This window comes from Poromitra crassiceps (assembly GCF_964638095.1).
Source record: "Poromitra crassiceps genome assembly, chromosome: 1".
Lineage (NCBI taxonomy): Eukaryota > Metazoa > Chordata > Actinopteri > Beryciformes > Melamphaidae > Poromitra > Poromitra crassiceps.
Window position 1 is genome coordinate 42,704,154 of NC_139623.1, and position 12,490 is coordinate 42,716,643.

The 12,490-nt window shown below is 44.0% G+C and overlaps 1 protein-coding gene across 1 annotated transcript in view; it reads right to left on the bottom strand.

The window, feature by feature from the left end:
• Positions 1 to 12,490, bottom strand: part of cltca (clathrin, heavy chain a (Hc)) — a 95,669-nt gene that overhangs the window by 27,303 nt on the left and 55,876 nt on the right. The window contains exons 5-7 of the mRNA XM_083642453.1: positions 9,522 to 9,635; positions 8,494 to 8,667; positions 1,012 to 1,209 (exon numbers count right to left, since the gene is read on the bottom strand). Coding sequence (XP_083498579.1) covers positions 1,012 to 1,209; positions 8,494 to 8,667; positions 9,522 to 9,635 — 486 coding nt within the window. The remainder of the gene's footprint in view (positions 1 to 1,011; positions 1,210 to 8,493; positions 8,668 to 9,521; positions 9,636 to 12,490) is intronic.

Here is a 12,490-nt window from a genome sequence, read left to right on the forward strand (position 1 = left end):
TGCTTGGCTCTGTGTGAAAGCAATTTCTGTGGCGAGGGTGCGGTGTTTGCGGGACTCCTAAACTGCAATTTTTGCGTGATCTGTGTGTGAAAGAGCCTAGAGAGAGAGACAGACGATCCTCCAATTATTAGATAGATGAAGGAAACTTAAAATGTTGGCTTCATGAGATCAGCCGACTCCTGGGTTTCATTCGAGCCATAGAAATCAGAGAGTGATTGACACCTGGGACACTGGATGAACGCACATAGTTGTGGCATAGAAAACCAGTAGCACTCTGGGTCCTGGAATTGTTTAATTAATACAGATGGGAATGAGAAAAGAGAAGTAAATGAATGCACCAAACAACTTTAGACAACAAAAACTCTGTTCCTGCTTTGCTGGCATTGAATTACAGTGATTTGCAAGTGACAATTTTATATTTAAACCGATACCAGATTAACATTTTATGCAGCAACTTGCAACTTTTTATTGCCTCGACTTATAGTTTTGTCAGGCGCAATCTTTGTACACAAGGCTGCGTTCAAGAGCATAACTGTTGACGTCAATACTAAAATGTTTACATTGCTTAAAATGTTTAAGCAATGGTTCTCAAAGTGGGGTCCGGGGACCTCCAGGGGTCCTTGAGGGGGTTCCAAGGCTTGAGGAGGGTTCCAGGAAAAAGGGGGATAATTTATTTTCACTATAATTCCATCCATAAGTAAAACAATGACAGAATATTTTGGTCATGGGTTTACATACACTTTCTGTAATAAAACATTGAAAAGCAAAAAATCTTATCAGATGGGGGACCCTGGGACAAAATCCGGGGGTCTGGGGTGGTCTAATTTGTGTCAGTTTTGGGGTCTTTGACATGAAAAAGTTTGAGAACCACTGTTTTAAAGCACAGTAATAGTGACATTGATTAAATCGCTGCATCCCTACCCTGGATCATACAAAAAAAAGTGCATGATCTTAATCCTTTCATAAAGCACTGAAATGTCATGACCAAGCTATCACAGGGTGGTTGGTTACCTTTGGTGCATTGGCGGCAACCTTGGCAGCCTCGGAGTAGTTGCCCCCTGCAAACAGGTTGTTGAACTTGCGTGCAAAGAGCTCTTCAGCACCAGCCAGGTTGTTGCGGACAGCTATGCGCAGGGCCAGGTCCGGGTTCTGCAGCACGTTGTTGATGTAGGGGATGATGTTTTCCTCCTCCACACAGACTGACAGCACCTGGGTTACAGAGATCACAAAAAAAGTCAGAGACGTGCATTAGGTGGACTAAGGTGTGTTACATTTTGTATGAAGCATTTCAGCTTTGTCCGCTGAGTATTGTCTACTACTGTTATTGTGTTTGGGTGTAGTGTCCACGATTTTGACATTTTCAAAAGTCTGTTCATGAGGTCAGGTTACAGCAATGTATTGCTTCCAAAAGCCTGGTTCCAGCAGGTAAGGCAATCTGCGGCATTACGTGTAAACAAAGGACACAGTCAAGTGTGCATGGAGAACACTGGTGTTTGCTTTCCTCAGTAAGGCATGGGGCCCTTCAACTCTTTTGTCCTTCCCAAACCAGACACATTTTTTTGAAAACTTCTCCCAAGGATGAACAACCAATCAGATAGGAGCAGGAAAACCATGGGGTCAAATGCCCCACCCCCCCACACCCGATTGTCCAGCAAGGCCTCTGAAAGGCCACCATGAACTGCCAACGTTTGGAATAGCATCCCCAACAGGCAGCCAGTTCAGGATCTGTCAGAAGAAATCAGTGTCAGGAACAGAGTGCACTTGGCTCTGGAGTGATGGATGCTTTCTTAACGTAGCTTAACTCATTCACCGCCAATGACGTCTTTGACGTGTTATCAGAAATAGCCCTCCCCGCCAATGACGTGTTTGACGTGTTTTTGTTTTTATGAGTGCAGTGCATAGTTGAAACACTTACCCAGCCTGTGACATAGTTTCGGGTCCCTAACCTCAAAGTCAAGCCGACAGCACGTTATCAAACACATACCGCAGCTGTTGTTTGAAATTAGGAAGAAGGTGGAAAGGAGGAGAAACGCGCTTCCTTGTTGCAGAGGAGAAACACCATTGAAATGCCCCCTCGCCGCGCTGCAGAGCTGATCGACTTGCTGCAGAGCAGCGGACATCGAAACCGCGGTAGTCAAACCCGTGACCAACATGATCGATCCTGGTCCCTGGACCCCGTTCCTATGTGCCAGCCTTGCTGCAGGGCGAACCTGGATTGCCTAGTCAAACCCGTGACGAACATGATCGATCCGGTTCCAGCAGCGCCTGTTCAAAGCCAAGCCGCGGACCCGTTCCTGTGTGTGTCGCAGCATTCGTCCCAGCGAGAGGAGGGAAACGAGCAGCAGAGGAGGCAAAACGCTGATGGGGAAGGAGGGGGAAGGAGGTGCGATCTAGCAGCAGCTGTGGAGAGAACTCTCTCTCTCTGTGTGTGTGTGTGTGTGTGTGTGTGTGTGTGTGTGTGTGTGTGTGTGCGTGTGTGTGTGTGCGCGTGTGTGTGTGTCTGTGTCTGTGTGTGTCTGTCTGTCTGTGTGTCTGTCTGTACACTCATTCACACTGAGCAAACTGTATTGTTGAATGTAAAAAAAGCACTTCATATATATATATATATATATATATATATATATATATATATATATATATATATATTTTTTGTCATTTGTGTCATAATGAATAATATTTACATGTCTGATGTCAATACAGTTCAAAATAAAAGAATTGAGAGCGAGTTCTGCCTGATATTGTGTGCTGTGTACATAAATGCCATTTTCTGCAATTTCTTTTCTCAGAGAGACATTTTGGGTGAAAACAGGGTGTATATAAATGGCTATAAGTAGAGTACAGAACATGCTAAAAGCTCACTTTTTTTTTCCTGGTGAACCCAGAGACGTACATCTTCATTTTGAGGTATTGCAAATCACTCTGGTGCTAATAGATAATTTACTGTGGGTCTTGAAAGATGACCAACAATTATGAAAATCTTTGGCCTGTGCTAAATATTGGCAGTCCTAAACTGGCCCTGAATGAGTTAACTACATCTACACCACGGGGGGTGAGGGTAGTGTCCACTAGAGAGAGAGTGGCATCAGCGGAGGACCAAAATGTGTGACTCATTAGCCAATGAACAGCCAGGAAGGGGTCTCGCGCTACTTTTGAATGCTAAAATAAAGCTGATAATGTACAATTTAATTCTAAAAAATAAATAAAAAATAAAAGTACAACACAAACTGTCCATTTTGCTGCAACTCGACAGTGCTGCTTAATCCAGGACCTTACTTCCTGGAACTCTTGAGAGTAAAAAACTGGTCCCTTAGAGTGAATGGAAATGTCGTGACTCTTCTATATACACGGCTCTGAGTGAGGGGATACATTCTCACTCTGGCCTGACACTTTCAGCCTAATGGGCGATTGGGCAAGGCAAGAAGAGAAGGCCTCTGAAGACACACTAACTACATGACTGACAAAACGCTGTGTTGTCTACATATTTAGCTATAGCCGTTTCTAAAATAGTCAACTTGGAGCATTCAAAGTGCAATCAATGCCATTTAATTACATTGATCGGAGGTACAGGGGAAAAAGCACAAGCCGGCCAGAACAATTGCTCCCGACAAGAGAACACCGAGCCCCAGGTGACAGATGAGCTGGAGTATCGAGTGCTACACTGGCCCAGAAACAGACATAGTACGAGCATAGGGGCAGACATGGCAGATCTTTGCCATGCTGGTGACATGGAGGGGGGGGGGGGGGGAGGAGGGCTGTGATTGGAAGAGAGGGCCAGCACTTAGAGGATTGAGGGCGCCAGGCTCTGCCTCCCACTGCACATCATGTGCTGATAGGCCTCCCCCCCCCCCCCCTCCTCTCCATCTCGCTCTGTTGCTTACTCCCTCTTCCTTCTTCTCGCTCTCTGGACGCTGGACCACCACACTCAAGCATACGGTCCAAACTCCACCGCTCTCAATAAGGGACTGGCAGACAACAGGTTAGGAGACATTCACACCAAAAGCGTTTTTGGAGCTGCCAGCAACCTTCTGCAATTCATTCTCTATATAAGGACACACTAGACGTGCTCCTCTTTCAAGGAACGCACCTGGCGTTTAGCGCTGGTGGCATCTACGGTAGTTTTTTTAGAGGAGCGCTACGGGCATTTTTAAGCTGAAAAAAGTTGAACATTTGGAGGAAAAGCGTGCTGCTCGTCTTTTCACTCCTCCTACATTTTCTCATCCCAGAGGGATCCTCAACTTCTGCTGCTGCCAGAATTGGCAATAATCTGGCTTTCATGTTGACAATGAACAACATCAAACAGACAAAACCAGCTGGCTACCGTCCATGTGGTCGTTGTGTCCTAAAGTGTACTGCGCGCGACTGCAGGGGGAAACAAAACGAAGCTCTCAACATGATTTCCATAGCGTTCCAACTGAAAAAAGCGCTTTGGGTGTGAACGCCGCCAGCACAAACACGCAGCCAGCAGTCCTTTCTCGCACATTCTTCACTATTCTACGTCATTGTCCAGTCCAACTAGAAACCAAAAGAAGAAGCCTAAAATCGGACTGTAAAATCACTTTCTGGTTTCCAGTAGGGATGCCAATTTTCCGCAAATTCCTGAATCGATTATCGGTAACGTTAACGATCAATCGATCGATTAATTGTAATTAAAAATACAAGATTGTTCAAACAATATCAACCTTTCCGGTAGATGTAACGTCAGCTAGCTGTGCTAGCAACTTTGACTTAGCATCTTTGCACCTCTTCTCAATGTGATTGTGCGTCGGCCTGGGATCTTGTATGCTGGTTCCAGCAGGTGCATCATTTGCTGAAATCCCCTGCCTTCAACCATACAGATAGGCATCATGTCTTTTTCTATAACCCCACAGATCATCGACTGGGTTATTTTCTCTGCTCGCCGTCCGTCACAACTCTTCCTCTTAAACAGTGAGCTGTTTGGGTTGCTCCAGGTTTGACGAAGAGGAGCCAGCCAATTTATCCGAATGAACACTGTTCAAGTGATATCATAGAGCATTGATGTCGTCGTCGTGTTATAGCTGTATACCGATTTACAGTATTTGCATACGGAAGTATCTTCTCCTTTCTTATCAAAATGTTCCCACACAACGCTTCTCTTCACCCGCTTCATATTGCAAAGGTGTGGTTTCCTTTTCTACTTTCAGACCAAACTTAAGATGGCTGCCAGGAGTTCAGAGTTCACTGCGCCTGCGTGATGTGTGTGAAAAGGGCTATAGTGAATGATATCATTGCCTCTGGAGGATCATTGAAAAATGATTTTAAAACACCATTCTACTGACAGAATGCACGTTGTGGTTTTTTATGGTTTTGATCGAGTAAATTTTCACGTGTTCGAGGAAATCCTTAACGAGCAAGTAATCGATCTTCAATTAATTGTTGGCATCCCTAGTTTCCAGTCTCTACAAATCCTTCTGGTCTCTACAAATGTGGCCCTGAGGAAGAAAACAGAAACACCAGATGTTCAAAAGACAGCACTGAATTTAGGAATTCCATCTTGCTCATCAAGCTAGTATCCAATGACAACAGTGTCAATGTCTAAGGTTCATCAAGCTAGTATCCAACGACAACAGCGTCAAAGTCTAAGGTTCATCATGCTAGTATCCAACGACAACAGCGTCAAAGTCTAAGGTTCATCATGCTAGTATCCAACGACAACAGTGTCAAAGTCTAAGGTTCATCAAGCTAGTATCCAACGACAACAGCGTCAAAGTCTAAGATTCATCATGCTAGTATCCAACGACAACAGTGTCAAAGTCTAAGGTTCATCAAGCTAGTATCCAATGACAACAGTGTCAAAGTCTAAGATTCATCAAGCTAGTATCCAACGACAACAGTGTCAAAGTCTAAGATTCATCATGCTAGTATCCAACGACAACAGTGTCAAAGTCTAAGGTTCATCAAGCTAGTATCCAACGACAACAGTGTCAAAGTCTAAGATTCATCATGCTAGTATCCAACGACAACAGTGTCAAAGTCTAAGGTTCATCAAGCTAGTATCCAATGACAACAGTGTCAAAGTCTAAGATTCATCAAGCTAGTATCCAACGACAACAGTGTCAAAGTCTAAGATTCATCAAGCTAGTATCCAATGACAACAGTGTCAAAGTCTAAGGTTCATCAAGCTAGTATCCAACGACAACAGTGTCAAAGTCTAAGATTCATCATGCTAGTATCCAACGACAACAGCGTCAAAGTCTAAGGTTCATCAAGCTAGTATCCAACGACAACAGTGTCAAAGTCTAAGGTTCATCATGCTAGTATCCAACGACAACAGCGTCAAAGTCTAAGGTTCATCATGCTAGTATCCAACGACAACAGTGTCAAAGTCTAAGGTTCATCAAGCTAGTATCCAACGACAACAGCGTCAAAGTCTAAGATTCATCATGCTAGTATCCAACGACAACAGTGTCAAAGTCTAAGGTTCATCAAGCTAGTATCCAATGACAACAGTGTCAAAGTCTAAGGTTCATCAAGCTAGTATCCAACGACAACAGTGTCAAAGTCTAAGATTCATCAAGCTAGTATCCAACGACAACAGTGTCAAAGTCTAAGGTTCATCAAGCTAGTATCCAACGACAACAGCGTCAAAGTCTAAGATTCATCATGCTAGTATCCAACGACAACAGCGTCAAAGTCTAAGGTTCATCAAGCTAGTATCCAACGACAACAGTGTCAAAGTCTAAGGTTCATCATGCTAGTATCCAACGACAACAGTGTCAAAGTCTAAGATTCATCAAGCTAGTATCCAATGACAACAGTGTCAAAGTCTAAGATTCATCAAGCTAGTATCCAACGACAACAGCGTCAAAGTCTAAGATTCATCAAGCTAGTATCCAACGACAACAGTGTCAAAGTCAATCAAGCTAGTATCCAACGACAACAGTGTCAAAGTCTAAGGTTCATCATGCTAGTATCCAACGACAACAGTGTCAAAGTCTAAGATTCATCAAGCTAGTATCCAATGACAACAGTGTCAAAGTCTAAGATTCATCAAGCTAGTATCCAACGACAACAGCATAAATGTCTAAGATTCATCATGCTAGTATCCAACGACAACAGCATAAATGTCTAAGATTCATCATGCTAGTATCCAACGACAACAGTGTCAAAGTCTAAGGTTCATCATGCTAGTATCCAACGACAACAGTGTCAAAGTCTAAGGTTCATCATGCTAGTATCCAACAACAACAGCATAAATGTCTAAGGTTCTTGTCATCCTTTTGTTTGGGGAAAAAAATCAATGGAGCAGGAATACTTCCATGCAGAGAAAGTCTACTTTTCTGCCATTTCACATTGAAGATAACTGTGTGAAAGGAAGACAACCAATTATTAAGAAAACAAATTGTGGGGATGGTGGCAGAATAAAGGCAATTCACCATCACTCCCGATATTTTGAGGGAGTGACAGCATAGATATACTGTACATGAAAGCATATTAAAATTAGCTGTGAGCTAACTCTGGCGCAATTACTTTTTAAATGCGCTGTCCCTGTAAAGCATATTTTTTGATTGGTTGCTTGCTGTATTATTACTTAGATTGAAAGAGAAATTCATCACACTACTTGTTTGAAACTGGGGGAAGTAATATGTATTATATTGATGCATTACTTATTATTATCACGTTACCGCCCAATACTATTGGAAACTGACCCACTCAAGTAGAGCCCCTGACAGGCCTAGACACTGGCCTATTATCACTGGGATCACTGCATCTGTGTGTCTGTCTGTACACACACACGCATCAGACACACACACACACACACACACTCCACTGCCCCAGCACGGCAGATCTGTCACTGCCTCAGATCGGCTTTCCTCTCTTCACTCAATTATTCATGGTGTGTGTGGCCTGGGTGGAACATTCAGCATCAGCTGGCTGGATCCAGTTCTCCTCACTGGTGCAGCCTCACGGCGGCAGCTAGACGTGGGCCTCTCTCCTCTCTCTCTCTGTGAAACACTACACCTTGGATTATTTATAATGCCTCCCGGCAAAAGACTGAACTCGCCTCATGACGACAGACAAACAAGGGGAGCGGTGTCGTCGTCGTCGTCGTTACCCTCGACAAGTGATGTTTGACGTTGCGCTCGTTTACATTCATCGGCCTGTCAGCTTATGCTGGAAAATGTGATTGGAGGTGGCAGCAGGTGGGGAATAAAGCAGTGGTCCCGTTCTGGGTCTTTGACACGGGTGATGTTAGGTGAGGAGGACAGCTGGTGCCGTATTCATCCTGCTCCTCCGCTGTGCCTTTGAGAGTGTGTCAACGCAGGAGAACAAAGCTGTAGAGGGTTTCTAATGAGCAACACCCGGGGTTGATCTCCAGCTGAGGCCTCGGACTTCACAGATACCTCTGTGAGCCATGAGTGTACGTATATGCTGTTCGTGGTATGACGTTAACAGGATTCGGCAGCCATGCTACCCATACATTTCCTTCAATTTCCCTGAGCAGTGAGGATGGGGGGGCGAGGTTGCTATTACCTGTCCCTTCCTGTTGACCCCGATGATACCGGCGGTGGCCTCGTGTGGCGCGGTGACGAAGATGGTCTCACCACTGATCCGGTTCATGTAGATGCAGGTGCCCGTCTCCAGGTCGTACAGGTGGATGTAGCCGTATTTGGTGATAAGGAAAACCACATCCTGCTTGGAGCTTATCTGAGAAGAAGAGGAGGAAGAATTATATACCATCGGCATGTGGGATAAAATGACTTAATTTAAACCTATATGGCCTACTGTGCTTAAAAGCAGAAAATACACGCGCTAAATCATGAAAACTAAAGCTTTAATTCCAAAGATGTTCTGTCACAAGATCACCTTGAAGCTGAACTAGATGCATTCCCCACCAAAGGCTGCTGGTTACAGCGACCTTGTCTAACAGTGTAAATGCCATGAGGAGGCTAGATCAGAGGATGAGCGGCAGGAAGCTCATCAGTTTGATCCTTGGGAGCAACAGTTCAAGAGAGTAGAGGAACACAATGGTATCTGTAAAGCTGACCCATCCAGCAAATGATTCATCATTAAGATCTATAAAGAGTAGCCTGGTAAACCAGCCGGTCACGTGAACTCACATTTTATTTCCTTCTACCAGACCGTCTGGCCTCAAGCTTTCACCCAGTGTTTTGCAGTGGGTGGCAGTTGGGCGGGTGTACTTGCCTTGACAGACAACTCGTTCAGCCAATCAGCGTTGGATCCAGTCAAACCCGAATCCCCTCGGGAGAATGGCAAAAACATATTTTCCGCCGAGAAACTCGCTGTTGCATACTCCTGTACTTTCTTTTTGTGTACATTTCTGTTGTGCATCCTTCAGCAAAGCACTTCACTCACAAACAGCTGCTTTACAGCTTGAGCTTACACACTGCCACTAACAAACCTCTCGTGCTGCATAGGCTAACACTATCATGTCAATGGGAATGCTTACTCTAGAAATTGGTCATCAGTCAGCCAAGTTTGCCAATTTTGCTGCGTCTACACCAACTGGTCAACCTTTCAGTGCTTAGTATGCCCCATACCTGCATGGCCACAGGGAAGTCGTTCTGGGCTTCTGGAGGGAAGAACACATCCACTGCTTTCTTTGGAAATGGCTGGTTGCCAGTTGGTGGGGTCCCGACTTCAATGATGTGCAACTGCATCCCGGAGAGAACACACATGAGTAAAGAACACAAAGTTAAGAGTCTTATCATGGAGAATGCGCCTAGAGCCCGACCGATACTGGATTTTTGAGGCCGATCCGGATACCGATATTAGGGAGTAAAAAAAATCCGATATCGATATATCGGCCGATATTCTTATATTATACACATTATATTACACAATTTCTTTTGCAATGATCCCTCAAACATCAAACACAAAGATATGACTTGACATGACTTGAGATATGTAATGTAGGCAGGATATTTTACAGCTTATCAATAAACTTTATTGTCCAAATTGACATCAATTGGACGGCTGTAGCTCAGGAGGTAGAGCGGGTCGTCCACTAATTGCTTTGGATAAAAGAGGGCGGTGGTTCGATTCCCGGCTCCTCCAGTCTGCATGTCAAAGTGTCCTTGGGCAAGATACTGAACCCCAAATTGCTCCCGTTGGTGTGCCAGCACCCTGCGTGGTAACCTGCTGCCATCGGTGTGTGAATGGGTTAATGTACCTACTGATTGTAAAGCGTTTTGGATAAAAGCGCTATATAAATGCAGGCCATTTACATCAATGCAATGAAACAGTAAACTTCACTGGAAATTTAATAATGATAAATAACTAGAAATACAACTAGAATGACCGCACCGCAGATTTATGCCTCCGCCATTAGTTCATTCTTGAGTCCAAATCGTCATTTGAGGCAAATTGGAAGAAATTCCGTCAAGGCGCTCCTGAGATGTTGTGTTACAGAGCTTGGAAATTGGGTGTTTGAGGTCACAGTGACCTTGAACTTTGACCTTTGATTACCAAAATGTAATCCGTCCATCCTTGCGCCCAAGTCGACGTTTGAGCCAAATCCGAAGAAATTCCATCAAGCCGTTCTTGAGATATCGCTTTAACGAACTTGGGAATGGCATTTGTGAGGTCACAGTGACCTTGACCTTTGACCACCAAAATCTAATGAGTTCATGCTCGAGTCCAAAGCGATGTTTGAGGCAAATTTGATGAAATTGCGTCAAGGCATTCCTGAGATATCGCATTAACAAGCTTGAAAATGGCGTTCGAGAGGTCACAGTGACCTTGACCTTTGACCACCAAAATCTAATCAGATATCGCGTTAACGAACATCGGACGGACGGACAACCCGGATCCATAATGCCTCCGGCCTGGCTATCGCCGGCGGAGGCATAAAAACACAAATAGAACAAATATATATAACTTGAGCTAAGAAAAAGGATCAAATATACACAACATGGTGTCTATAACTTAAAAAAAAAATCTGCAATATCGGCCGAGACCGATATATCAGGTTATCGGCCAATAATATCGGTGGACAGATATATCGGTCAGGCTCTAATTAGAGATGCACCGATTGCCATTTTCTTGGCCGATTCCGATTTCCGATTTTTGAATAGTCTGACTTGCCGATACCGATTTTGGCCGATTCCGATTTTCTTTCTAAGAACAATAATTGACGGGTTATTTTTTTATTTTTTTACTTTGCTTGAATAGAAAATTAAGATTCATGTCACATTTCTTATCATTTGCATGAGGTAGGACGATCTCACTCAAAAACATCTCAAAATAAAAGTGTTCCAGGTTACTGGACAGAGCTTTTCTTTTTTGTGTAAATACAATGAATATAAAACAATTAATTCCAGTATATTCCACAGCCATCATGCATTTACTTTTCCAAAAGAAAAAAGGTGCAACAGAACAGGGGCTCCAGATGGAAAGTAGCCTATGGCTAAATCTGTTACAAAGCATCTGTTCCCCTATGGGGTTTAATGTTTTTTTTGTATATCGTCGCTGTTGTGCCAGGACCTCGAATGTGCCTTTTTTCACTTTTTTACTTTTTGTCATAAATCAGTGCCATTGGTCACCCTTCACGTCTCTGTGTGGTTTTTAACAAATGCAACCAATGGAAAAGCATTAAAACGATCTTGTGAGTAAATCTCGTAACGCCATTCGCCCTCAATCTGTCAGTCAAACCTCGAAATTCGTCCCCTACCTCCGTCTGTACCCCCCCACGCAGGACAATAAACCCGGAAAAGTCACACGGCAGACGTGCTGTGCATTTCTCATATCGTTTTGACTAATCCTGGCTTCCTCTGACGTTAATATATCAATCAAATCTTTTCCAGTTATTCCTAGGCTACAAACTTGTTTTAACATGCAAATCGGAGTGTTTTCTGACGAGAATAAAGTAACGTTAACGCTACGTTATGTCAGACTATTTCTCACCCCATGTGAAAGCCCCCGCCTCGGACATGAGAGGCGAGGGGCAATGCTGTTGCTCCTGCGTGCGCCCCCGCGGCCTGGAGCTTGGGGCTCGTGCATGAGCATGCGACTCTCTCCCGCTTGACTGGCCGGGAGAAAGTGCTTCCAAGTCGGACTGATAATATAAACAACATCATTTGAGCTTATCCAGGTAAGATATTAATAAAGTAATGACACATTCAGCGGGAAACTAACTATAATTAAGACATGTGCCAACTTTGACAACGTTTGGTTCAGTATTTTAAGAGCAAACAGGTTTTTTTAACTTCCTGAAAAGTCGCTGTTTTGGAAATTCGAGGTCCTGGAACGACAGTGACGATATGTCCCTGACAAATAAACGAATAGAATAAAACTAAATAAACATCAAAATGTTATCCATGGACAAGGAGTTTATAGCCTATAGGTCTGGAAGCCATGCCCACTCTACAGTTGTGGATTTGGCTGTTCTTGAGTAGATGAGGAAATTAGTTTGAGTTGAGTTTACACAGTGACTCCAGCCGAGCGGGACTCGGCAATGTACCCTGCTCCTCCGTGGCTTATTTTCAACTTGCATGTGTGACAAACTGTA